Below are 22,631 nucleotides of genomic sequence, written 5' to 3' on the forward strand. Positions count from 1 at the left end.
TACACTGTACCTAATGCACATAATGATTTAGCGTGATAACGCACGCGGTGCCAATTCCATATCCGATCTCCATGTTCTCCGCAAAAAAACCGTCTAAAAGGAACTTTCGACGTAGAGTTGACGTCGAAAACGATGAAGAAACTATCGACGGCAAGAATGGTCCCAATCGGACCTCTTCCACCGTCGAAAAGAAGACGATCGAAAAAAACCCCCGGAATCTTCTCAGCTTCGACGCTAACGAAGCCCCTACCGTTGTCGAGAAGGAAAGAAAACCCCAGAGCCTTCTCAGTTTTGGCAACGACGACGAGGAAGAGGACGAAACCGAGGTGTTCCAGGTGAAAAAATCAGCGGAGAGTCGTCGCCTCGTGAAGCTCGTCGAACGAGACAAACGCCAAAAAAGAGTCGGAACAAAAGCAAAGCCGATCGTTCAAACGTCGGCGCCGGGCGAATACACGCCCGAGCGACTGGCCGCTCTCCGGACGGCGCAAGCGGCACCGGTGGTCGAAAAATCGAAATTTTCGAACGTCGCTCGCGTCCACGCCCCCTCGTCCTTGAGCGAAATTCCCGACGCGGCGATGATTCACGCGGCCCGCAAGAAGCGGGAGCTGGCGCGCAAGCGCGATCAGGAAACGCCGACGGAAGCGGAAATCGCCGCCGATTTTCTTCCACTCAACAAAAATGAAGAAGAAGACGAAAACGACGGCGGCAACGGCAAAGGCCGAGTCTCGCGACTTGTGCGAGAAGCGGACGACGATCGCAGCGACGACGACGACGGCGGCGACGGCGATCGGGAATCTAGACTCGGTCTCGGAAGCGTTTCGGAGAAGTACGTGCGCGGCAAGGAGCGATTGGCAATGCGAACGGCGCTACGCAACGTTGAGGACGGCGGCGGCGGCGATGATGACGGCGACGACGAGTTGGAGCGTTGGGAGGAGGAGCAGATGCGTAAAGGGGGCGCTGTGCCGCAGACTATTCAGCCTGAGGACTACGACGCTTTGGCGAGTGCTCTCGGCGTTCCCGTCGAGGCGTCGTTTATTCCGTTGGGAGAGAACGAACCGCCCGTCGACGTGGAATCGATTGCGGAACAGCTGAGAATGAATTTGAGGGCCGTGCGAGAAGTTCGGTCTCAGTTGATGGGGAGGGAGGATCAGTTTGGACGGGATGGTGCGGATGCTGAGAGAATGGCTGGGACGCTTGAGAATCAATCTGCTGAAGTGGGGCAACGGTATAATTTCTATCAAGGCATGAGGGGATACGTTCGGGATCTCTTGCAGTGTCTTCATGAGAAGGTTGAGTGGGGTGTTTTTGCGTTGGACGTGTCTCATCGTGCCTTTGTTTTAGCTTGAGGAAATTGATGACATTGAAGCCTCGTATCATGAGCTATTGAGGCAGAGAGCGGATCAGCTGCGAGCGAGAAGGCGGCAAAATGTGGCCGAGGAAGCGGAGCTGTATGATCCAGCTAGTAAGGGAAAAACGGCCACGGCTTGTGGCTGTTTATATGCTTGTCGGGTGTCTCTATTTGTAGAGCAATCGTTGAGAGAAGGGTTGTCAGATAAAGAAAAGGAAGCGAGAAGGGAAAGGGCTGAGAGAAAGACTGCGAGACGTAGGGATAGAAGACGAAGACAGAAGCAAACGGATGGAGCGTCTCATTACGACGGAATGTCAACGGACGACGAAGAGACGGAATCTGAAATCGAATCATTTCAAACAGAAACTGGTACGCATATCTATATGTAGAGTCAGTGATTGGAAGTCTTAATTGTTCATTCTCAAAAGAGAGTCTTCTCGAAAGACGAGAAGACGTATTTGACGACGTACACGAAGACTTCTACTCGCTGGACGTCATTATAAGGCGATTTGAAGAGTGGAGGTTGCTATATCCCTCTGCCTACTCGGAAGCTTATATCGACTTGTGCTTACCGCGTGTATTTGCTCCGTTCATACGTCTTGAAATGATAGAGTGGAATCCCTTAGAGGTAGGTTTGCGGTTGGTGGTGGTAGACAGTTATTTATACATGTATCTAATCGGCTAGGAAAACTGCATAGACTTTGAGCAGAGCGATTGGTTTGAGACGTTGTCCTCTTTTGGACTTGACGCTAAGTCTGGCGAATCCATTGACGGCGCCGATCTTCTCTTAGTGCCGAGAGTTGTAGAAAAAGTTCTCGTGGCAAAGTTGTCGTGTAAGGAGGGGAAAATGCGCTGGTGTTTTGTTTATAAAATAATGTCTCGTTCTGCTTTTAGTTCTCATTGAAAATGTGTGGAATGTTTTATCTGCTAGGCAGACTAAACGTCTCGTTTCTCTCATTCTAAAGCTAGTCGACGAGTACCCAACAATGAAAAGCACGAGCAAGGCTGTGCAGGTCTGCTTGCATTCCCTATTGTCTTCCATAAGAACGCTATTATTTGTCTAGATATTATCATCTTCTATTCAATCAGCAATAAAAAAGGCACTTGAAAATGATGTCTATTTGCCTTTGTATCCTAAATCGTAAGTCTCTACCATTCAGGCCCCGCCGGTTACGTCATTTTACGGTAGCGACGAACGGCACAGTCTACTTTACAATACCAAAGTTTTAAGCCCGGAGAAAACGTTGATGTAGTTGAGTATCTAAGGGTAGCGCACGTTTGACTGCCCGTGGGGGGTATACATACACAACCTTCACTCTCGATATCCTAGCACACGGCACGCCATGCGCAGTATTCGGTATCGGTAAAAATCTTAGTTTTGTTTGTTTCATCGCGTCAAGTGTCCGTCAAGTACATCTGTAGCGCACGCTTGTGATTGCCATTTATAGAGCCGGCCATAACACCCTTGATTTTGCTGACCAAGCGTATTGCCGTTGCTGCGTATCCGATCGCTTTTCGCGTTCAAATAGTGACCGAATGTCTCTAGAATAGACTCACAATGTACTTCGCAGCCGATTTTTCGCTTCTGCTTCGCGTATAAAGCATTTCGTAGCGATCGCGCGTACTGCGTCACGGTTGCCTCAATGTAGCGTGACAGGGCGTGTCTTACGTACGTAGCAGGCGTTAGTCGTCGTCTTTTCTCGTTTTCCAATTGATTTGGAACAAAATAGATTTCAGCATCACGGTCAAAATTGCATTTGAAGCCGATTGGCATAGGTCTCGATTCAAACGGCACACGTTTTGGTGATGAATAGCTGCAGTCGTGGTAGCCCTGTAGGGGTTCCTATATAAATACCCAGCATTTACATGTACTTATCAGTAGCAGGAGCAAGAGATTGTGGCTAGGATAGAAGGGAGCAGGCAACTCTCCCCAAGGTGTGACCATCATAGCCCGGTGGCTGGTCAATTTCCTCACTTGACAAGGGCTACGGCCTTCCTACGTCCACTCTCTCCGCTGCGCCTGTGAGGCACCTCTGATAGGGATAAACCTCCATAGCACCGTCTTCCGTGTGGTTTGTATCATGTGTCGTAATCTTTTTTCTACTTTTAAAAGTTTTGTACGCAAAGGAGGCGCGTTTTTTTGAACTTTTAACGGTCTCGTAGGCGCGGAAGGGGACCTCAGTTCGAGTTTCACTCTCACTGTACTAATTTGATCGTAATAACCTCTTATCTAACAGCATAGGATGATCAGGCTTACTTTAAAAACTGCTACGTAACCGGAGGCGCGTTTTTTGACCGTTTCTGAGCTCCGGAAGGGGCCTCAGTTCAAAATTTCACTAACGTTTTGATCCTAAAAATTTTTGAACGGGCCTTTCTCTTTCCTCTTTCAGATTACTAGAAGATAAATCCACTGGTGCTTATAGTTTTGTTGAACAGCAGTTTTGGTCTTCAGTTAAGGTATCTGTTGTGCATGTACATGTGTATTAGTACGTGAATGCCTGTATCTTCTTCATAGCTCTTGGAAACGATGTCACAGTGGCACAGTATTCTGGCCTCTTCTGTGCTTCAAGAGCTTTGCATTGATAGCGTAATCAACAGGTATTTACTGCTCGGTTTACAATATTCTACATCGACTTTGAACGAAATTTTGCTGAAATGTGAAAAGGTACTACAGTCAGTGAGATGTAGTGGAGAACCATTCCTTCAGTTGCCTGTTTAGATATTTGCGATTTTGCCAATACATTGGTTCGAAAGTTTGAAAGGAAGCAGAACGTTGAAAATCATGGAACCGCTCTGTCGATTTTGCCTTAGCTTGGCATCTCGATTTGACAGAGCAGCAGCAGTAGCAGGGAGTTCCAGTCAAGATCAAGCAACGACGAGGTGAGATATTTATCAAGTGCACATACATACAAAAGCTACAGCGACTATTTAGGAGCTATATCAAAAGGATAGCACGTATGCTCGAATCGGCGAACGAGATTGAAGGAGCCCGCCAAGTAGCCGGGACGTGCCTTTGATATCAGCGAATAAATTGTATACAGTACGTCCTCTCCCGCCCGCCCTTTTTCACGCGGTTCCCGCTTCCTTCGCGATTTCTCTTCGAAACGATGAAGTACATACTCGTCACGGGTGGCGTGATCAGCGGAATTGGCAAAGGCGTCATCGCGAGCAGCATCGGAACGATTCTCAAGTCGTGCGGCCTTCGCGTTACGTCGATCAAAATCGATCCCTACCTCAACATCGACGCCGGCACCTTTTCGCCGTACGAACACGGTCGGTAGGCTCTTCGTTACGAGAACTAGGGGTCGCGCGACTCGCGAGGATGCGAGACGAGCACGTGCTGCGCGTTTTGTTCGCGATTTCTCTCTCTTCCACGCTCGCACGCGGACGAATCTGTCTCCTTTTCTGCCCTAACGCGATCGTCTAAGAGATAATCTCGTGTTTCCTTTGTGGGCTTGGCAGGGGAGGTGTTCGTCTTGGATGACGGCGCCGAAGTCGATCTCGATTTGGGCAACTACGAACGCTTTCTCGACGTCACGCTTCACCGCGACAACAATATCACGACGGGAAAGATCTATAAGCACGTCATCGAACGCGAACGACGCGGCGACTATCTCGGAAAGACCGTTCAAGGTGCGCGGGCGCCGAACGAAATGGGGGCGCGAGCGGGGAGGGCGGGGAAGAAGTCTTACTACTGTTTGCCATTGTGTGCGCAACGCAGTCTTGATTAACCGCTACTGTTAGCGACTTCTCTTCTTCACCCGTTTTGACGTAATACCAAGTCACTTTGGGGGGGGGATGCATGTTCTAGAATAGTTCGGCATATTGATTTCGTTAGGTCTGCTTAATAACGGGGCTTTTCCCCCTCTAGTTGTACCCCATATCACCGACGCTATTCAAGACTGGATTGAACGCGTAGCCAAGATATCCGTGGACGACGACGATGCTGAGCCGCACGTTTGCGTCATTGAGGTGAGGAAGTGTCTGTGTCCTCGTCTCCTTGATTATATTTCATCCCGTGCGACAGCTTGGCGGAACTGTGGGTGATATCGAAGGAATGCCCTTCTTTGAAGCCTTTCGACAGTTCCAATTTCGCGTTGGACAAGACAATTTCTGTTGCCTCTTGGTCAGTCTCGTACCTCAGGTACTTTTTATTGCGATTAGAAGAAGCTAGAAATGCGTCTGCATGCCACATTTGTCATGATACTAAAAAAATTGTTTTCCTAGCCTCTTTCAACGGGCGAGCACAAAACGAAGCCGACCCAGCACAGTGTTAGACAACTTCGTGGCTTGGGTCTTTCTGCAGACATGGTAATTCCTCACCTCGTTTTAGCAACATTAGGAGACGATTATTTTAGATTATATGTCGAAGCCAATCAAAAATGGATGACGATGTTAAATTAAAGGTGTCCAATTTTTGTCATGTCGATTTGGAAAATGTAGGTTCTATGCGGAGGAAATGGAAATAAGTTTTTTTTCATAATCTCTGATAACCTATACCTAGGTGATCAACATTCAAGACTGCCCCTCCATATACCGTGTCCCACTTCTCTTGCAGCAGGCAGGATTAGTTTCTTTCTTTGCTCGACGTCTGAAGCTTCAAATCAGCAGTCCCAAATCACGAACGTTTCTATACAAGTGGAGAGATTTGGCCAACAGGTACACACAGGAGAGAGGGGAGATGGCGTTTGTAAAATATCACTGATCCACGATCTAAAAGGTATGATAGAGCAGTGGAGGAAGTTTCCATAGCAATTGTTGGAAAGTACACCAAGCTGGAGGACGCGTATATATCATTGATCAAAGCCGTCCGACACGCTGCTCTGGCTCTAAATAGGAAACTCAATCTTGTTGTAAGCACTACCGCAAAATTATTGAGAGTCTAGAGTCTAGAGAGTCTATTCAGTGGGTCGAAGCGGAGTCTTTGGAGCCAGTCTCTCAGAAAAAGGATCCCGCGTCGTATCACGGTGCTTGGAAAGCGTTGTGCAGTGCCAAGTGAGCGTTGAGTGAAGAAGATTGCTGATCTTACGGCGTAAATGAACGTTTTCTTATAGTGGCATCTTGGTGCCTGGCGGATTTGGGTCCCGTGGAATTGAAGGGAAAGTTTTAGCAGTCAATTATGCTCGGACAAGCAAAACTCCTTTCTTGGGTAAGTACGTGAAGGTGTGGTATTTCATGTATTTATTTTTTTGCTTTTCAGGCATCTGTCTTGGGTTTCAAGCCGCTGTCATTGAATTTGCAAGAAATGTTCTAAATTGGGAAGGTGCACCTGTGATAAGCAATACTGTATTTGAAAGAAAAGGTTTTATGATTGTCAGATGCTCACTCAACCGAGTTCAATCCAGACGCTTCAAAGAAAGTGGTAAGTAAACGTTGCAAAGACGCAAAGAAGCCTTGATATCCTTGTCGTAGGTCATTGAGATGCCAGAACACAATCCCGGTCAGATGGGTGGCACAATGAGACTGGGAAAGAGGCGAACTGTTTTCACAGAAGAAACAGGAGTTCTGAGTAGGTTTCAATTGAATCTATATTCAATTTAACACATTCCTTTTCTTTCAAGGGAAATTGTATGGCAATAAAGATGAAATTGACGAAAGACATCGCCATCGTTACGAAGCAAGCCCTTTCAACTGCAGTGATTCCGTATTATGATGCCAATCTCTCAGGTGAATCCCATCTTTGTCGACGCGTTTTCTAAGAACGGGATGAAATTCGTCGGTCGCGATGTAGAAGGCAAGAGAATGGAGATTCTCGAGTTACCAGGTACATTATTGAGTAACCTTGACCTCTGCAATGCAATCAAGTTTTGTGCAGGCCATCCCTATTTTGCTGCCGTTCAATATCACCCGGAGTTTCTCACGCGCCCTCTGAAGCCGTCACCGCCCTTTCTTGGCCTCTTACTGGCTAGCTGCAACAAGCTTCAGCTCTTTATTGAAAGAGGCTGTCGTATTTCTCCCAGCCACGAATTTGGGAGCATCGCGCAGTCAGACAGCGACGATGAGGAAGTTATTGCGTACACTCACTCTGGAGCAACTGAAGACGACATGTAAAACTCTTACCTCTATTTAATTGGGATGGGGAAACGGGGGGGGGGGGGGGGGGGGGGGCCAGAGGGTAGAATCACTGGCTTTATTATGGAGCTGCTTGCTTGGCTGTGGCCGTCACCGCTTGAAATGTTTTTGAGTTCTACGTCTATTGAAATGCAGCAAGAAAATTTTTATTGGAGGATGTTCCATAGCACCTTACAATGTCCTTAGAAAACCATACAAAAAGATTACCTACCTACCTACCAATCAATACCAATACATGTAATGTACATGTAGCTGTAAAATTAAAATTATCTAGGTGCTGCAGTTATTAGAGATTGGAACAATCCGCCGGTAATGGTCGATTAGGAAACTGACATTTATCTTGAAATTCGCAAACAATGCTATAAATGCGATGGCACGTCAGAAGACTGTCAGTCGGACAGTCAATGTGATGGACGGTGCCGCCAAGCCGATCAATTTCAGAAATGATGTCATTTTTCATTGCCACGTTCACTGCCGTCAAGTCGATCGCACGTTGATCCAAGTTGAACTTGCGACGCGAAAATAGAAGGCCCGGGCTGTTGAAAGCGAACGTTCGAATGCCGAGCGTGGCGCCGGCGATCTTCGCTATGCTGCCGCCCAACGAGTGACCGGTAATGAGAACGCGTCCTCTATAAAATTCCAGCTTGCTTTCAATATACTTTATTAGTGTATCGTAATAATATTTGGCCGAATTGTGAAACATTCGCTCGATGAACGACGAAAAGTAGACAATCGTGGTGACGGTGTCAAGCGGCAGAAGAATAGTGGTGGGGACGAAGAGAGAAAAGAATTGGAGCGTCGCTGCTTCCGTGTAGAGATCGGCGTCCTGCATCAAGTCGGTCAAGTGAGAAAAGCGCGTGCCTCGAATGGCTATAACGGTCACGTTCAAAGGGGCTGAGTAGAGTTCATAGAAGCCGACTAGTTCTCGACCGGTCGGCTTTCCAACTACCGTCCAGTTCCAGTCTGCTGGAAAGTAGGCCGTAAGAAAGTCGTTGAGTTCGTTTGTGCAGCCGTTCTCGCCGCTTTTTGCTTCGTCTTTGTACGCGGCGTGAGCGAGAAGAGCCAAGTCGACGACGTCGAGTCTGTCGAGCCACGTTTGAGAGCAGACGTCGTACTTGGCGGTGGCCATTGCGTCGACGCTTCTCGCCGCTCGCGACGACGTGGCGTTCGTCGGCGGAATAACGTCGCACGACGACTCGTAAGAATGGCTGACGAATACGTTGGCGAGGACGAGCGTCACGATGAGAACGATGCCGACGAATACAACGGTCATGCAGCCGTCGGCGAGACTGTCGTGCGTCGGCGGACAAAGGCCCAGACATTTCAGGTGCGACTCGTATTGGGGTTTATTGTATTTGGAGAGGGGTTCGTTCGACGAGAAAGCGCTGTAGTAGCTGAACATCAAGCCCAAGACGAGGAAGAAGACGAGGAGAACGATAAATCCCGCCGGCGTGCCGAGCTCGGTGAAGGCCGGTGCGACGACGCAGACGGAGACGAGAACGTGAAGGGCAAACGTGATGGTGAGAATGCACTTGTATCGAATTCTTCGTTCATCTTCAACGCCGGCTTCACTTCTGAGAAAGCTGATTTTGTTTCTTTCGCCTGACGGCGGATGGTAGCGAATGGCACGCAATATGGCTGTCGTCGGAAAGACGGCGTCGTCTCGCCTATAAGCGAGAATCTTGACAACGAGACGAAGGCCAAGCCAAAATAGAAACAAAATGAAACCGAAAAATAGGCCAATTAGAAAGAAGAGCTCGAGCGCCTTGCTCTGCCCTATTGCCACCGACAGAATGAAGATGAAGATGACCAAACAGGTCTTAGACACCTTGAGCACCGTTGATACCCTATCATTGGGCTTGTTTTTGTATTCCATCGCTCTTTCGATGCGGAATCGGATGTACTCGACCATCAGCCGAGTTTTGGGTAGCTCGTCGGCTGACCAAACTTCCTTGGCTAGAACAAACGGGACGGGAATGACAATCAGAATGGGATAGATGACGGCGAGAAGAAAGAAAAAACTGCCGGCATTCACCAAACTCTCGTCAATGTTCTCGTCCTTGATAACGGGCAGAAACATGCCGATGACGAACTGAAAGACGAAATTCACCGAGAAAGCGCAGATCATGACGGCCGCCTCCAGCACCCAAAACGTCAAGCAAAGTCGAGAAATCCAATAGAAAAGTTCGCCGAGACGCACTCCACATCGTCTAACGAAAAGCTTCGTCGCCTCTTTGTAGTTCTTCTTCACGTAGTCTCTCAAATCGCTAATAATCCCGTCCGGCTCCGTTTCACCGACGTCGTCGCCGTCGGTCAGGTGCGTCGTCGCGGAGGCGTTGCCATTCTGCACGTCTCCGCTGTGCGAATCGACGACAATAGAAGCGTCCGAATCGACTCGTCGACCGTCAGGATCCGAAGAGCTAGGAAGACGGGAGAGCCGAATGAGTTTCGGTTCGTTTTCCATGACGCAAAGCCACGCCTACTGCAAATAACAACAACGCGCGTTGCATGGTACGCAAGGTGTACCAGTAGAAAAAAAAGGGTTAAAAATGCGTCTCTTTTTTTAGTTCTCATTTGTCTTGAGCGTACACGACGCCCACTTGTCGGCGAACTTCGTCCATCAACGTCGCTATGAGCTCGGTCTTCGCCAGCGGATAAATGTCGCTCTCTTTCTTTCCGGCGAGCAAGCATTTTCTCACGTCTTCCGCTTCGTATCGCAAGCCGGCACTATTCGTAAAGCAGTACTCTTCGCCTTCCAATGTTGGCAGAGGAAATTCTTTGACTCCAGTCGGCGTCTCTACTTTGGTGGCACTCCAGAATGGATAGGGCAATTTGAGAGAGCCTAGAAAAACAGGCACTCGCGCGCCGACTTCGGGATCAGTTCAATAATACTAAATGTACCTTTAGTTCCTACAACAACGGCTTCACAGGGCAAATGTGCTCCAATGGAAATGGCCAGACTGGCCACTCTTCCACCTGCATACGTCAACGTGATGCCCACCTGCTCGTCGACCCCAGTATCGAGAAGATTTCCAGCGGCGCTGATCGAAATCGGTTTCTCGTCGCCGAAGACAAACGATGCAATGGTAATAGCATATATTCCAATATCGAGTATGGCACCGCCAGCCATGTCCTTGCGAACAAGCCGATCGATGGGCTTGTCTCCCATTCGAAAGCCAAACGACGCAAGCACCATACGAACGTCGCCCACGGCACCAGAAACGATCTGAGACTGCAGTTCCAACCACGACGGAAGAAATCGACTCCAAGCCGCCTAGAAGGAAAATATCTTCAAAAGTGGGCAATGTGTGTTACAGTGTACCTCCATCAGAAACGTGCCCTTTTCACGAGACGTCGCAATTGCTCGGCGAACTTCCTTCGCATTGACTCCAAACGGTTTTTCGCACAGAACGGCCTTGCCGTGATTCATCATCTGGATCGCCACGGCAACGTGAGTCGTATGAATCGTTCCGATGTAAACGACGTCGATTTCTAGAGCGTTGACGCTTCAGAAGTGCAAAAAAACTCTCCGCATTTCCTCACCGGCGTCGTTCGCCAATTCTTCGTAGGAGCCGTAGGCTCTCGGTATGCCGTGCTTGCTTGCAAACTGCTGCGCGCGTGCTATGTCGCGTCCCGCGACGGCGCACACTCGATGATCGGACGCTGGAAGCGTTTTGAGCGCCGTTGCGAAGTCGTGCGCTATTTTTCCAGCGGAGCAAATTCCCCAACGAGTCGTCATCTTCTCCTATACGGGTTTCGCAGAGTTCCCGAATCGAAAAATGGACGACGAGCTGAAAAAAGTGAAAATGCGAGCGTTCTTCGTCGCTTTTCTGTACGTCCTACGCTTTGTATGTCCTAGGCATTTATAGAACTGCAGTCGAAAGCCGTGGAAACGGCTCAGCGAGTGCAGCGAGCCGAAAGCGAAATCGAACAGTGCAAGATCGGCGTTCGCCACGCGAAGCTCACGCAAAAAGAAGTCTCCGAGCTGCCGCAGGACACGCGCGTCTATCGATCGTGCGGACGGCTTTTCGTTTTGGAGAGCGTCGCGACCGTGAAGGACATGCAGGAGACGAAAATCAAAGAGAAGGAAGAGAAAGTGAAGGCACTCGAAGCGCAGAACGAGTATTTGAAGAAGAGTTTAAAAGAGAGCGAAGATAGCATTAGGGAGATGTTATTGCAGCGCCAAGGTCGAACCTAAAGCAATAGATTCACTCGAAATTACTGTACGATTCATTGTGTACACGCGTACGGGACTTGTTTTGCGCCTCCTACGGGATTTCCTTTCTTACACACATGTCGTCTTCCGCTTTCAAAAATGCGGCGAAGTCGAGACGAAGGTCACATAAAGAGCGGCATCAGGCAATCGACTCATCGCTCGCGTGTTGGAGAAGAGTCGAGCGTTGTCGTATTTAGCCGTACGCGAGACGAAAGTTCGGATTACTCGAAAAGCACAAAGACTACGTTCTTAGAGCACGGTAAACAATCGATAAGGGATACGAATCTGAATAATTACTACTGCTCCGATCCAGTGACTACCACCGTAAGCAAGACCAGCTAAAAGTTCTCAAGGAAAAGGTGTGTCTGGGGAGAGGAATCTTTTGCCTTCGTTCGATCGGCACATCTAGGCGAGCAACAGAAATCCGGACGAGTTCTATTACAAAATGGTCAATACTAAGCTGAAGGTTACCTTTGGAAACTGCAGTGAAAATATAATGAAAATAAATAATTAAATAATAGAACGGGCAACACTTTCAGCCGTCGACCGATAATTTTACCCAAGAGGAATTGAAACTAATGAAGAGTCAAGATCTAACATACACGCTGATGAAACGTAGTCAAGAGGCAAAGGTATTATTTGCTGTGAGTTGGTGTAAATAAATAAATGAATAAATGACGCGCAACAGAAAATCGATAAACTTCGAAGTGGTCTACACCTACTAAAAAAGGAGGGAGGAAAACGTCCAAATGAACACGTTTTTTTCGTTGATTCTAAAAAAGAGGGCAAGTGCAAACGTTGTTATTAACGAGGTGTGAGATGGGACTGCTTGTTTTGGGGTTGCAGAAGGGGAATTTGAGCCCAGTTCACACGGCGAAGATTATAATAATAAATCAAGAGCGGTGGACAGCGAACCTCTGAACCTGGTGAGGCGTAGCAGTCTTCACAGCGAAAAGTGGAACTAGAACTCGATGTATGTTGTTCTTAGGAATTGGATAAGGCGACCGCAGCGAGCTACAAGGAACTGAAAAAGAGAATTGGGCGTGAGAAGCAGCTGGCTCGCATTGCCGAGCAACAGCAGTTGCGAAAACATCTCCTGGTGAGGGAAGGGTTCGATGAGAACGTCGCCGATACATACTCAGTGACTCATTGTTGTTTCTGAAGGAAAAGGGTGCAAAGGCGAGAAAGACAACTGGCAACGACGGTCGCGTGGTGTACAAGTGGAAAAAGCAGCGACGACGATAAGGAGGAAGAGGAGGCAATGCACGTGCACTTGGTCGGCTAGAGTTTCAGCAGCACTTTTTGTATTTGGTTGTCTTCGGGCTCTGATTCACGGGTGGCTTACTCTTCTATTTCGTGCATCCACGCACACTAGCTCGTGCATAAACAGGGGAGTGCCTTTTCCTTTGCTTCGCGGGAGTTGCACGTTTCGTCAAGTGTGCAAAGCAATCCTACTTCGGCACGTTTTGATTTCGTTTGTGCAAGCTGCTTACAAACATTGCCGCGCCTGTCGGCAGAACATTTGAGCTCCTAGCACTTAACGCCTGATGACTTGAGGGATGTCACACATTAGTAAGGGCAACAGAGAGGCCCAAAGAATAATCATCTATTTTCATCACAGGAAAAGATAAGCTGCCTGAAATTGCCGGGTGGGGCTGAAATCGTGTTTTTAGTCAAGCGATTGTAGGAAATCTTGTGAGAGAGTATTCTAATATTTTCCTGTTTTGCACAAATTATTGATTCCCCGCCGATTCCCCTCAGAGCTCTCACAAGGGGGATCTACCTCGGCACAGTCATCTCGCTTAGGTTACCGTAGCACGCGCCCAGTGCGTCGTCGTATGCAGATGTCTGTTATGCTTTGTTGCCCGCTGCATAAACGATCGGGTTTTGAAGCCGTGCACCGACTGTTAAGGCACATTTGGAATTTTGTCAATCCTAGGCTTAGTAGAGCGACTTGCAGCTTGCCTGCACCTTATATGGTGCGCACCTCTTAGGTCGAACGATGATGCACCTGCATATGCGTAGAGTACGCCCATGTCTATACTTAGGCAATGAGAACGCGAGATATCGATAGTAGCATCCACTAAGACGTTCTCTTGACCCTGGAGTCCGCAATTTAGGACTTGTCGACATTGGATGCGCGTGGCTTTCGCATCCTCTCATCGCGGCTGAAATCCCTCCCGGAAATTATACTCCTATGACGTCAAGAGGGAGGAGCGAACGAGGACATAAATGATCGCGTCGGAGCAATCACTGCTCATACAGTACCCCGACGCGACGACGACTACTACACATAAACCGTACTTTACCATGGACAGCTTCCGCAAAGCCAACCAGTCGACCATGACACGTCTGCAGCCTCGCGCAAATCTCGAATCGTCCGAAAGCTATTGCAAGTGTGCCGGCACGAAAACGTCGGCGAGCATGAAGCGCTTCGCCGCAACGGCGCTTCGTTCGCCCTCGCCGGAACAGCCGTGGGAAGAGGAATTCCAGCATTTCGTCGCTAAACGACGACGCACCGGCAGCACGTCGACCGAAAACGGCGACGACTATTCTTCCGACGACAGCGCCGTCATCTCCCCCGCCGTCTACGTCGATGACGAAGACGCGCTGCTGGCCGAATGCGACGAAGACGACGCCGTCTTTGTCCGCACTTCGGAGGATCGTCTCAAAGCCGACGTTCACACTCGCAGCGTGAGCTACTCGAATTTCAACGACAGCGTTTCTCGGAGTAGGCGGGCCGAATTCGTCGCGTGCCGTGTCTTATCTCTTTCCACTCCGACTTTGTTTACGAAGCCGCGAGCGACTGACATTCTTCTCGGCAAGCTGAGAAGATCCTCAAGCGAATCGATTGCAATGACCTCCCAGCTCGAAGGTCGCCAGGCAGAAATCGTGCGACAAATCGTGACGGGATGGAATTGACTATATACGCGACTCTAAGTACTAGATAGCTTTTTAGTACTAGACTTTTTAAAACCTACATTCCTATACTGTTCGTAGAATTTGGGCGAAAATATAGTGATATAGAAATGACTTAGCTCCGTGTATCCGCGTACGCGTCTAACTCTTCCCTTTTGCCTCAGTCTCGCCTCGCAGATGTGTGATCTTAGCACGATCTTAGGTTTGGAGACTCTTCCCGAACTCAACGTTTCCTCTTTTCGCGCGGAGATCAATGGCACTGCGTGACTTGGAGACCAGAAGTGGAAAATTCTTCAAGAAACGCTTCCGTTGACCAAGAGCTCAAGTCAGACTGCGTAGCGAAGCACTGTTTATGAAAGAAACGCCGCGCAGTCTTCGTTTTCGTGCCGCGAGGTACAAGTGTAATTGATCTACCCGACTATACAGTAACAAATTCCGGTTCTAACCAGTTCAAGAAAACAATCTTATCCGCTGTTTTTTTCTTTTCTCTCTTATAGACAACTTGAAGTTATAGTCGCGAAAGCCGCTGAATCCAGCGAAGAATCTCCATTTGAAGAACGATGTCCTCGCGCTTGTTCGTTGGCATCATGCAAGGAATTCCGGCTCTCTGCAGCAAACCAACTCATTAAAAATGGTCATATGAGCCAATCTCAACGAGTCTTATCGTCGATCGAACCTGCAAAGTGGCCTGTTGTTCTGCTACGCGCTGATCCAGGTCCAAGATGATGCCCTGATCGACCTCCCGCATCGCGGCCTCTCCCTCGGGCGTTTCGGCACTTTGACTTGCTGAAAAACCGGACAAAAATTAGGTGACATCGTAATCGAATTATTTAGTTGCGCACCTCTTTGAACGTTGACCACTTTCATTCGTCGGTTTAGCAAGTCTCGTTCGAGAATCTGTTGAATTTCCTCGAGCTCGCGAACGATTTCGAACACGGTGCCGTCGAGAAGCGACGTCGCCAAGTCGTAAATCACGTCAGACGACACTCTCCGTCTCTGCTCCCTGAAATAGAGAAGTTTGTTTTGGCAAGAAGGCAGGCGCGAACGACCGACTCCGATAATTTGGCCGCTAGCTCGCGAATAACGTCCACATATCGACTGTGCCGTTTTTGTCGAGTCTGCTGACGACTCCACTCCTCTCGGACGCGAGCGAGAACGCTGGGATCGACGTGGGCCTTATACAATCGACCACCTTGGCCTTGCATACATCAACAGGCGGGACACGGCGGAGCTCAACATCCCGTAGAAGATGTCGAAGAAGAGATCGAAAAACAGTTAAGAACATCGTCCTCCGTGCTTCTTTCACCTTACCATTGGATTTGTTTGCACGAAGGCTTATTTTCGTCGAAGTCGAAGAAGCGGAAAGCGCAATACGTAAGCGATACGTCACCAAGGGAAGAAACACTTCGATGACTTACGAAGTCTCCAGGACGAATCGGACGACAGCGACGACGACGATCTCCTCACAGCAGAAAGTAGACCAGTCCGATTGGCACGGCGGTCCCAATAAAGCCCTAATATTTCCAAGGCGACCTACCCAAGTCGGCGACGCAACGAGTGGCGTCGGAAACGGCTCAGGACGAATTCGGTGCCAAAGACTACAGCGGCATAATGAAATTGAAGCTCGATCATCAATCGAGACCGCTCTACGTCGTACGAAAACGACGCAATCGTTTCTCTCTCTCTCTTTTTTTCATTCGTCTGACTCCAAGGTGCCTGATGGACACATCTTCCTGGAGACGTTCTCGCCCGTTTATCGGCACGCTCAAGATTTCCTTATCGCTATTGCCGAAGTAGGGGAGTTTTGATTTTGACCCGTTCTATTTACTGAAGTCTTCGTATATAGCCTGTGACGAGGCCTATACACATTCACGAGTTTCGGTAGAAAATTGTCGTGGCTTTATTTTTTTTCACAGTTCGTTTGTAGATTGACTGCGTATTCGTTGTATGCCGCGGTCTCGGTTGGACTCCAGGCGAGAACATGACGTTTATTCCTTTATCTATCATCAAAGTGTTGTCTGCAGACAGAAGATATTATTGAATATTTGAAGAGGCTCAGCAAGACTACTATACCCGATGGCATTGTGGAATTTATCAAAGCGAGTGCACGCACCTTGTCCTCTTCTTCTCGATGACGTTTTTTTCTTTGAATTAGCTGTGTACGTTGAGTTATGGCAAAGTGAAGCTCGTTCTCAAGCACAATCGATACTTCGTGGAGAGTTCTTATCCGGTTTGAGTTTCGTCTTCGACATGTCACTTTTCCAAAACGTTTTTTCTCTCTCTGTGTTTAGGACGTATTGCAGACGCTGCTCAAGGATCCGCAAATTGCCATTGCGCGACTGAGAAGTTCGGAAGAAGACGAGGACTTGCTCGTTTCGCAGCTCAGCGGGAAGTCGTTGCTGAAGGTAAAGAGAGTGCGAGAGGCCAGGAGAGATGCGGCAATGTTGCTGTCTTTCTAGCTGAACAAACCCGATCCGGAAAATCCCCTAGGAGAGTCGTAAGGAATTTCAGCTATGTTGGATTGAAGGCTGGTATCGTCTTTAGGGAGTTGAATGTTGAGCAAACCAATGAAGCGGAAGTAAGGGAGAGGGAGACCTGGGTGTAAACTAGGTAATCGTCTCGACGCAGATACCAACAGACATTCATGACTATTTTGAGCGGCTCGAAAAAGATGAAGAGGATCAGGAAGAGGTTAGTAGTAGTAATAGTAACGTTTGAATTCTTCTTTTCAGAATCTTTTTTATAAGACGCAAGTAGTGTCGTTTGAAGTGAAACAGGAGTACATTGAGACTCTGCAGAAGAGGTGCATTGAGCTCGAATATCCGCTTCTGGCTGAATACGATTTCAGACAAGACACCGTTAATCCTGATATAAAGTATTATCAAAAGAAATCATGGCATCGTTTTCTGATCTCCATTTCTCTCTTTCAGCATAGACCTTCGACCTTCGACAATACTTCGACCCTATCAGGTAATGTATAGCAAAGCGTTTGCCACAGACGGTTTTAAAACATTGACCGTAAGGAAAAGAGCCTTCGAAAAATGTTTGGAAATGGACGTGCTCGTTCTGGAGTTATCGTTCTGCCTTGCGGTCATTAGCCAATCAATAGCTGTGATTGTCGCTTTATATTTGCGTTTTCAGGGGCTGGCAAGACGCTTGTTGGCGTCACAGCTGCTTGCACTATCAGGAAACGTTGTCTGGTGTTATGCACGTCAGGTACGAGTGATGGGGTTATCGATCAATGTTTATTAGAGGATTCTGCTCAGGTGTGGCTGTTGAGCAGTGGAGGAATCAGGTCTTACTTTCTTACAGAGTTTCTTTTGATCTATAATTTTTCGTGCCAATTAGTTTAAAATGTGGTCTACTGTTGAAGATTCGGCAATTTGTAGATTCACATCTGATGCCAAAGACAAACCTGATGGTACATATACGAATTCTCTTCTTCTTCTTCTTCATCTACCGTATGTATCGTTTTTCAGGTTGCAATATAGCAATCAGTACCTATTCGATGGTCTCGCATTCTCAAAAGCGATCGTGGGAATCAGAAAAGGTTGCTAGAAATCTTGAGCTGCGCTCTTTCATTGACCTCATCTCTTCAAGGTAATGGAATTTCTTCAGAGTCGGGAGTGGGGCCTGATGATCCTAGACGGTATGTGACAAACGACTTCAACCCTCCTCGCGCGACTACTAATTACTCTTCACATGCAGAAGTGCAAACTATTCCAGCAAATAAGTTTCGACGCGTTCTGACGGGTAGTTATTTCAGTCCCAGAATCTTCTCGCCGATTCATTTTTTTCCCAGCTGTCCAGTCTCACTGCAAACTTGGCCTGACTGCTACCCTAGTCCGTGAAGACGAATTGATTCAAGTACTAGAAGATAAACGGCGTTCAAGTCCTATATCGTTGGTTAGGATCTGAATTTCTTGATTGGCCCTAAACTCTACGAGGCGAACTGGATGGAGCTTCAAGACGCAGGATACATCGCCAAGGTTCAATGTGCCGAGGTACGACAACCCATCGTACCATCTTTATATATATAAAATAACTCCTTGAGCTAGGTTTGGTGCCCAATGGCGCCGGAATTTTACAGAGAATACCTGACAATGAGAAGCAGGAAACGAAAGGTAAACGGAACTGTTCAACGTTCCGTTCTATTTCCACTGACTATTTCTGACGCGTTACTGCAGCTTCTCTGTGTTATGAATCCAAACAAGTATAGAGCCTGTCAAGTAATGACTGTTATTTCGCCTATAGAAAGTCCTTTTAGTCTCTCGTTCTTTTAGTTTCTCGTTCGCTATCATGAGAGGTGCGAGATGCCGTCTCTCTTCTCTCTACGTGCTCACTTGCACCTCTTATAGACGAAACGATAAAGTAATTGTGTTCTCGGACAACGTATTTGCTCTGAGACACTATGCAAGAAAGATGGATAGGTTGGACTTCTGTACTACTTATGACTCAAACCTTGTCACTCTGCCTTTCTTAGGCCTTTCATTGACGGGCCCACGAGCCAGTCGGAGAGGCTGAGAATTTTGCAGAATTTCATTCACAACCCAAAATTGAACTGCATATTTATTTCTAAAGTCGGCGACAACTCGTTTGACCTTCCTGAAGCCAACGTCTTGATTCAGGCAAGTCGTGTAGCGCTGCGACTTTAATTAATGAGTTATTGGACTTGAAATTCAGGTTTCGTCTCACGGCGGTTCAAGAAGACAAGTACGCTTCTCAAGCTAAGCACTACTTTATAAGAGCGTCGTATTTAAATAGGAAGCACAACGGCTGGGAAGAATTCTTAGAGCGAAAAAAGGCAAGAACTGGAAACTGGATAAACGAGAAGGTTTTTTTTTAAACCGTCTTTGTGCTATAGACTCCGTAGCTGAAGAATTCAATGCCTACTTCTATTCGCTCGTGTCTCAGGTGAAAGCTTGCCTCCTGCATGCGCTCGTAGCGTTGACGATGCCCACGATAGGATACCCAAGAAATGCACTACTCAACAAAACGGCAGCGTTTCCTCGTCAACCAGGGATACTCTTACAAAGTAATGCCTTATATAAAGCAGTTTCTGTGTAATTCTATAGTATGCTATTACTACAAGGTAGTAACAAAGTTGGCTGGACTGGAAGAGGTTCTAAATGCGTCCCTCCGCATTTACGTTGGTACATGCTTTGCTTCGTTTTAGGAGCAAGACTTGGGTTATTCTACCAGACGAGAACAGGCTGAGATACTGCAGAAGGTCTCGTCTCCTCTTACGCTATTATTTATTCATTAATTGCCGCTCTTGGGATTAACAGGTCCTTGCCGCAAGCGATGCAGACGCGGAGGAGGAAAGGATGACCGGCTTGTTTACGTCAGGCTTCAAGTCAAAGGTAAACGGCTTAGATTCGGTTTAATTTCACGCAGTTTTTGCCTAGTCCGACGTCAAGAGACGGGTATCATCGATGGCTTCGATGTCTGGCGCCGACAACATGACATACATGGAATACAGTCACTCAAAAGCAAAGCAATTCAAGCATCCTTTATTTAAGAAACTTAGATAAATAATATGTATGGAGTCCTAATGACTGCTTAGATTCTGCAGGACTCTGTAGACTGGAATGCTGTGTTCTCCGCAGGCCATACCCAACAGAACGTTCTTCACTGTTTCTCGAGCGTCGGTTCCTTCGTTCTGCCGCTGCCTGTGTCCAACATAGGGACAAAGGCGCCATGCATCGACATAGAGATCAATTTGATCGTCGTTTGGAGAACGCTCCAAATCGTTCACAATTTTGTTTTTCATTGCAAGATCTTTCACGTAGGCTGTCAGTAGTCTTTGCAAGATCGTCAACACGTCCGAAGCGAATTCTCCGCACTGCGCATAAATAAGCTAAGCATATTGTGAGTGATTACGTCACACCGTACAAGTACGTCAGGCGACTGCGTTCGAGTCTCAAGATCCGAAACGTTCTGTCTCAGCTCACAAATCAGTTTCTCGGCTATGAACAAAGACGTGAAGGCGGGGATAAGCCTACGCAGTGTCCCTACTTTTCTCTATTGTTTCTCGTAGGTCGAGAATGAGCGAAGCCACTAAGCGTTGTCACCTCTCATTAGCACAAAGGTAGGTAGGATAATGGAAACCGTACTCGGTTTGTTTCGATACGTTTTCAGTGACATTAGGCTGGAATCGTGTAGACCGTCTAGTTTCTGCACGCTATAGGTGATAACGCGTTGCTATACGGTCAACTCTACAACGTCGTCGCACATTACACGGAAACGGCAATTCGTTCGAGGCTAGCCAGCAAATCAGCTGCCATCATCCCTTCGACTTCGCGAGGGAACTCCCCGTATAACATAATAAGGCGTGTTCCATCGTTCGCGTTCTTCTCTCTCGCGACCTCTGCCGCATCTTTCGAAACAATTTGAAGCGCTGGAAGGCACGGTGTCGAAGTAATGCAATAAGAATACAACAGGACAGGAAGGCAAGTCGTCGCTTTTTGCGCTAACGATAAGAGATTCCGCACGGTCCTTAGGCGTCACCTCGCGTCAACGCTTCTGTAGGAAACATAGAGGCGCCACGCGCGTTGTCTCATAGCGCTTTTCCCCCGCATACGCGCAAACGATCGCTTTCCCCACCGCCAACGTTCCAACGCGCACGTAGACAGTAGAGACGAGCAGCGACGCACGTAGAGTAGTTGAACAAACGAACGCGCGCGGAAGCGAACCTTCGGGGGTCTTCGATCCACCTGTACTGCGTCAATGCTCGTATAAAGCGTTCGAACTTCCGGTATCGAATACGTCGCGATTTCGTAGAAGCACTTTTATATTTTACTAAAGCGCGTACGTGCGCCGTTCAGTTTCAGTGGCAAAAAGAGGAGAAGAATAGCATTCTAAAGAAAATCATGGGCTGCCTGAACAGCGCGCCGAAAGAGAATCGCGGTCGCTTTCGCGTAAAAAATCTCGACGATCAGAATCGCGTCGTCGGCGAAGGCGAGCTCGAAGTGACGGCGACTCATCTCGTTCTGCATCAGAACGACGAGCCGATCAAGTGGCCGCTCAAGTTTCTCCGACGCTACGGCTACGACGAGAATCTCTTCTCGTTCGAAGCCGGACGCCGATGTCCGACCGGCGAGGGAATTTACGCTTTTTCGACGCGCGGCGCCGAGCAGATATTTCGTCTCGTCGAGACGAATATCAAAAAACGCAAATCGTCGGACGACGACGACGGTGTCGGCTCCGGCGGAGGCGGAGGCGGAGGCGGCGAAGGGGCGGATGGGGTCGTCTCTCCCGCTCTCCCGGATAAAACCGATTCACCTGACGGTATTGGGCCCCAGGCAGGAAAAGGTCTGACGTCATTTGTGAACTGTACTGTATTTCTGTTTTTTTATTGATATCTCTTTTAGGGCCTGAAGAGTCACGTGGATTGTCTTACGCCGTCCTCGATTTGCCGACGTCTAAGCAGTGGCCGATAGCGCAGGTGGAAGCCAGTTCCAGCGACAAGAACAAGAAGCGTAGCAAGTACGCTGTTATTGATTTCAAGGCAACTGAACATCAGGCAGCAGCTAAACTTGTTGATGGTGGAGTTAATTATGCTGATATGGATTTCAGCAACCAGGATTCTGCAAAGACTAGTAGTAGCAAGCGGCCCGCCGCCGCCGAGAAAACAAACTACGCAGAAATCATTCCAAAACTACGCGATGATCCCATTTCTGAACCTCCCATGTCTCAATCATCCAATCCAGGTCTTAATTATGCTGAGGTCACTGTAGGATCAAGTAGCAGCAGCAAACCCGTTTCCACGAAGCCGCCACCTGGATCAGAGTACACGCAAATTGATTTTAAGAGGACAAAAGCACTACAGCAGACTGCTCAGGGTCAGGGGGGTGAATACGTGAATACTTCATCGACGCGTCAAACTAGGCACGCGTAGCCTTTCATTTTCATACAGGTATTTCGTAGTAGCTTTTCAGGGTTTTTTTTTTCGTTGCTTGGTGTATAGCATTTTTGAATCATTTTCCTATGTGTGCACTCCTCGTAGTCATCTACATTTGTATTTGTACGTGAGTCAATTATACAGGATGGATAATCAAAATTCCAGGTAGCGCG

At 48.0% G+C, this 22,631-nt stretch overlaps 10 protein-coding genes across 11 annotated transcripts; 6 read left to right on the forward strand and 4 right to left on the reverse strand.

Moving 5' to 3' along the window:
• Nucleotides 1–46: 46 nt before the first annotated feature.
• Nucleotides 47–4,393, forward strand: LOC136192844 (PAX3- and PAX7-binding protein 1-like). The gene is made up of 11 exons (XM_065981580.1): nucleotides 47–1,289; nucleotides 1,342–1,462; nucleotides 1,526–1,717; nucleotides 1,777–1,976; nucleotides 2,034–2,181; nucleotides 2,243–2,361; nucleotides 2,413–2,489; nucleotides 3,739–3,805; nucleotides 3,864–4,013; nucleotides 4,068–4,228; nucleotides 4,281–4,393. The coding sequence occupies exons 1-11, from the start codon at nucleotides 72–74 to the stop codon at nucleotides 4,363–4,365; spliced, it is 2,538 nt and encodes an 845-aa protein (XP_065837652.1). The 5' UTR covers nucleotides 47–71; the 3' UTR covers nucleotides 4,366–4,393.
• Nucleotides 4,372–7,435, forward strand: LOC136192845 (CTP synthase 1-like). The gene is made up of 16 exons (XM_065981581.1): nucleotides 4,372–4,621; nucleotides 4,811–4,981; nucleotides 5,220–5,320; nucleotides 5,376–5,492; nucleotides 5,576–5,659; nucleotides 5,707–5,787; nucleotides 5,853–6,007; nucleotides 6,069–6,201; nucleotides 6,255–6,343; nucleotides 6,403–6,497; nucleotides 6,549–6,611; nucleotides 6,667–6,710; nucleotides 6,761–6,857; nucleotides 6,910–6,965; nucleotides 7,016–7,112; nucleotides 7,164–7,435. The coding sequence occupies exons 1-16, from the start codon at nucleotides 4,456–4,458 to the stop codon at nucleotides 7,397–7,399; spliced, it is 1,785 nt and encodes a 594-aa protein (XP_065837653.1). The 5' UTR covers nucleotides 4,372–4,455; the 3' UTR covers nucleotides 7,400–7,435.
• Nucleotides 7,436–7,557: 122 nt separating this feature from the next.
• LOC136192855 (uncharacterized) lies at nucleotides 7,558–9,884 on the reverse strand. The gene has a single exon (XM_065981593.1). The coding sequence runs from the start codon at nucleotides 9,882–9,884 to the stop codon at nucleotides 7,707–7,709; it is 2,178 nt and encodes a 725-aa protein (XP_065837665.1). The 3' UTR covers nucleotides 7,558–7,706.
• A 19-nt stretch (nucleotides 9,885–9,903) lies between these two features.
• LOC136192856 (trans-1,2-dihydrobenzene-1,2-diol dehydrogenase-like) lies at nucleotides 9,904–11,191 on the reverse strand. The gene is made up of 4 exons (XM_065981594.1): nucleotides 10,964–11,191; nucleotides 10,743–10,912; nucleotides 10,322–10,694; nucleotides 9,904–10,262 (listed from the first exon to the last, which is right to left on the reverse strand). Exons 1-4 carry the CDS (start codon nucleotides 11,157–11,159, stop codon nucleotides 9,991–9,993), a joined length of 1,011 nt encoding a protein of 336 aa, XP_065837666.1. The 5' UTR covers nucleotides 11,160–11,191; the 3' UTR covers nucleotides 9,904–9,990.
• Nucleotides 11,162–11,641, forward strand: LOC136192861 (prefoldin subunit 1-like). Its single transcript, XM_065981601.1, has 2 exons — nucleotides 11,162–11,220; nucleotides 11,280–11,641. The coding sequence occupies exons 1-2, from the start codon at nucleotides 11,200–11,202 to the stop codon at nucleotides 11,616–11,618; spliced, it is 360 nt and encodes a 119-aa protein (XP_065837673.1). The 5' UTR covers nucleotides 11,162–11,199; the 3' UTR covers nucleotides 11,619–11,641.
• Nucleotides 11,642–11,667: 26 nt separating this feature from the next.
• On the forward strand, nucleotides 11,668–12,988 carry LOC136192858 (uncharacterized). The gene is made up of 9 exons (XM_065981597.1): nucleotides 11,668–11,779; nucleotides 11,834–11,895; nucleotides 11,950–11,995; nucleotides 12,046–12,102; nucleotides 12,158–12,268; nucleotides 12,325–12,421; nucleotides 12,483–12,562; nucleotides 12,625–12,735; nucleotides 12,801–12,988. Exons 1-9 carry the CDS (start codon nucleotides 11,714–11,716, stop codon nucleotides 12,879–12,881), a joined length of 711 nt encoding a protein of 236 aa, XP_065837669.1. The 5' UTR covers nucleotides 11,668–11,713; the 3' UTR covers nucleotides 12,882–12,988.
• A 1,903-nt stretch (nucleotides 12,989–14,891) lies between these two features.
• On the reverse strand, nucleotides 14,892–16,015 carry LOC136192860 (protein DGCR6L-like). The gene is made up of 4 exons (XM_065981600.1): nucleotides 15,609–16,015; nucleotides 15,398–15,558; nucleotides 15,232–15,341; nucleotides 14,892–15,162 (listed from the first exon to the last, which is right to left on the reverse strand). Exons 1-4 carry the CDS (start codon nucleotides 15,758–15,760, stop codon nucleotides 15,064–15,066), a joined length of 522 nt encoding a protein of 173 aa, XP_065837672.1. The 5' UTR covers nucleotides 15,761–16,015; the 3' UTR covers nucleotides 14,892–15,063.
• On the forward strand, nucleotides 15,506–20,194 carry LOC136192854 (general transcription and DNA repair factor IIH helicase/translocase subunit XPB-like). The gene is made up of 37 exons (XM_065981592.1): nucleotides 15,506–15,829; nucleotides 15,889–15,929; nucleotides 15,985–16,030; nucleotides 16,084–16,208; nucleotides 16,268–16,348; nucleotides 16,402–16,436; nucleotides 16,483–16,528; nucleotides 16,580–16,654; nucleotides 16,711–16,785; nucleotides 16,847–16,960; nucleotides 17,015–17,052; nucleotides 17,100–17,133; nucleotides 17,184–17,246; nucleotides 17,303–17,430; nucleotides 17,486–17,525; nucleotides 17,579–17,645; nucleotides 17,697–17,771; nucleotides 17,822–17,850; nucleotides 17,904–17,976; nucleotides 18,035–18,105; nucleotides 18,156–18,204; nucleotides 18,264–18,308; nucleotides 18,358–18,422; nucleotides 18,467–18,559; nucleotides 18,614–18,679; nucleotides 18,743–18,784; nucleotides 18,839–18,861; nucleotides 18,914–18,985; nucleotides 19,039–19,183; nucleotides 19,239–19,268; nucleotides 19,320–19,359; nucleotides 19,420–19,469; nucleotides 19,522–19,590; nucleotides 19,648–19,677; nucleotides 19,732–19,785; nucleotides 19,844–19,918; nucleotides 19,964–20,194. Exons 1-37 carry the CDS (start codon nucleotides 15,805–15,807, stop codon nucleotides 20,087–20,089), a joined length of 2,355 nt encoding a protein of 784 aa, XP_065837664.1. The 5' UTR covers nucleotides 15,506–15,804; the 3' UTR covers nucleotides 20,090–20,194.
• Nucleotides 20,029–21,285, reverse strand: LOC136192859 (uncharacterized). Its single transcript, XM_065981598.1, has 5 exons — nucleotides 20,796–21,285; nucleotides 20,672–20,739; nucleotides 20,574–20,615; nucleotides 20,451–20,524; nucleotides 20,029–20,400 (listed from the first exon to the last, which is right to left on the reverse strand). Exons 1-5 carry the CDS (start codon nucleotides 20,879–20,881, stop codon nucleotides 20,107–20,109), a joined length of 564 nt encoding a protein of 187 aa, XP_065837670.1. The 5' UTR covers nucleotides 20,882–21,285; the 3' UTR covers nucleotides 20,029–20,106.
• On the forward strand, nucleotides 20,441–22,617 carry LOC136192857 (uncharacterized). Of its 2 annotated transcripts, XM_065981595.1 has the most exons (4): nucleotides 20,441–20,544; nucleotides 20,596–21,007; nucleotides 21,383–21,869; nucleotides 21,929–22,617. In XM_065981595.1, the coding sequence occupies exons 3-4, from the start codon at nucleotides 21,428–21,430 to the stop codon at nucleotides 22,453–22,455; spliced, it is 969 nt and encodes a 322-aa protein (XP_065837667.1). In that variant the 5' UTR covers nucleotides 20,441–20,544; nucleotides 20,596–21,007; nucleotides 21,383–21,427; the 3' UTR covers nucleotides 22,456–22,617. The 2 variants fall into 2 exon arrangements, with proteins under 2 accessions (XP_065837667.1, XP_065837668.1); XM_065981596.1 differs by lacking the exons at nucleotides 20,441–20,544; nucleotides 20,596–21,007 and having other exon boundaries at nucleotides 21,363–21,869.
• The last annotated feature ends 14 nt before the right edge of the window (nucleotides 22,618–22,631 follow it).

This window comes from Oscarella lobularis, chromosome 11 (assembly GCF_947507565.1).
Source record: "Oscarella lobularis chromosome 11, ooOscLobu1.1, whole genome shotgun sequence".
Taxonomy (NCBI): Eukaryota; Metazoa; Porifera; class Homoscleromorpha; order Homosclerophorida; family Oscarellidae; genus Oscarella; species Oscarella lobularis.

Excerpts from the sequence above, each read along its gene's own strand:
- LOC136192844 (XM_065981580.1), top strand. The coding sequence starts at position 72 with ATGTTCTCCGCAAAAAAACCGTCTAAAAGGAACTTTCGACGTAGAGTT. Across the intron at positions 2,182-2,242 it reads TCTCGTGGCAAAGTTGTCGT|TTCTCATTGAAAATGTGTGG; the intron begins GTAAGGAGGGGA and ends TTCTGCTTTTAG. Across the intron at positions 2,490-3,738 it reads TTGCCTTTGTATCCTAAATC|ATTACTAGAAGATAAATCCA; the intron begins GTAAGTCTCTAC and ends TTCCTCTTTCAG.
- LOC136192845 (XM_065981581.1), top strand. The coding sequence starts at position 4,456 with ATGAAGTACATACTCGTCACGGGTGGCGTGATCAGCGGAATTGGCAAA. Across the intron at positions 5,660-5,706 it reads TGGGTCTTTCTGCAGACATG|ATTATATGTCGAAGCCAATC; the intron begins GTAATTCCTCAC and ends CGATTATTTTAG. Across the intron at positions 6,966-7,015 it reads GACATCGCCATCGTTACGAA|GTGAATCCCATCTTTGTCGA; the intron begins GCAAGCCCTTTC and ends CCAATCTCTCAG.
- LOC136192855 (XM_065981593.1), bottom strand. The coding sequence starts at position 9,884 with ATGGAAAACGAACCGAAACTCATTCGGCTCTCCCGTCTTCCTAGCTCT.
- LOC136192856 (XM_065981594.1), bottom strand. The coding sequence starts at position 11,159 with ATGACGACTCGTTGGGGAATTTGCTCCGCTGGAAAAATAGCGCACGAC. Across the intron at positions 10,913-10,963 it reads AGAATTGGCGAACGACGCCG|AAATCGACGTCGTTTACATC; the intron begins GTGAGGAAATGC and ends TCAACGCTCTAG. Across the intron at positions 10,263-10,321 it reads CGTTGTTGTAGGAACTAAAG|GCTCTCTCAAATTGCCCTAT; the intron begins GTACATTTAGTA and ends CTGTTTTTCTAG.
- LOC136192861 (XM_065981601.1), top strand. The coding sequence starts at position 11,200 with ATGGACGACGAGCTGAAAAAA. Across the intron at positions 11,221-11,279 it reads TGGACGACGAGCTGAAAAAA|GCATTTATAGAACTGCAGTC; the intron begins GTGAAAATGCGA and ends TGTATGTCCTAG.
- LOC136192858 (XM_065981597.1), top strand. The coding sequence starts at position 11,714 with ATGTCGTCTTCCGCTTTCAAAAATGCGGCGAAGTCGAGACGAAGGTCA. Across the intron at positions 11,780-11,833 it reads CACATAAAGAGCGGCATCAG|CCGTACGCGAGACGAAAGTT; the intron begins GCAATCGACTCA and ends TGTCGTATTTAG. Across the intron at positions 12,103-12,157 it reads TGGTCAATACTAAGCTGAAG|AACGGGCAACACTTTCAGCC; the intron begins GTTACCTTTGGA and ends ATTAAATAATAG.
- LOC136192860 (XM_065981600.1), bottom strand. The coding sequence starts at position 15,760 with ATGCAAGGCCAAGGTGGTCGATTGTATAAGGCCCACGTCGATCCCAGC. Across the intron at positions 15,342-15,397 it reads AGTGGTCAACGTTCAAAGAG|CAAGTCAAAGTGCCGAAACG; the intron begins GTGCGCAACTAA and ends CCGGTTTTTCAG. Across the intron at positions 15,163-15,231 it reads AACAACAGGCCACTTTGCAG|AGAGCCGGAATTCCTTGCAT; the intron begins GTTCGATCGACG and ends GGTTTGCTGCAG.
- LOC136192854 (XM_065981592.1), top strand. The coding sequence starts at position 15,805 with ATGTCGAAGAAGAGATCGAAAAACA. Across the intron at positions 16,209-16,267 it reads AATCGAGACCGCTCTACGTC|GTGCCTGATGGACACATCTT; the intron begins GTACGAAAACGA and ends TCTGACTCCAAG. Across the intron at positions 16,655-16,710 it reads GCATTGTGGAATTTATCAAA|CTGTGTACGTTGAGTTATGG; the intron begins GCGAGTGCACGC and ends TCTTTGAATTAG.
- LOC136192859 (XM_065981598.1), bottom strand. The coding sequence starts at position 20,881 with ATGTTATACGGGGAGTTCCCTCGCGAAGTCGAAGGGATGATGGCAGCT. Across the intron at positions 20,616-20,671 it reads AACGTATCGAAACAAACCGA|TGGCTTCGCTCATTCTCGAC; the intron begins GTACGGTTTCCA and ends GACAACGCTTAG. Across the intron at positions 20,401-20,450 it reads CGCAGTCGCCTGACGTACTT|TGCGGAGAATTCGCTTCGGA; the intron begins GTACGGTGTGAC and ends ATTTATGCGCAG.
- LOC136192857 (XM_065981595.1), top strand. The coding sequence starts at position 21,428 with ATGGGCTGCCTGAACAGCGCGCCGAAAGAGAATCGCGGTCGCTTTCGC. Across the intron at positions 21,870-21,928 it reads TGGGCCCCAGGCAGGAAAAG|GGCCTGAAGAGTCACGTGGA; the intron begins GTCTGACGTCAT and ends TATCTCTTTTAG.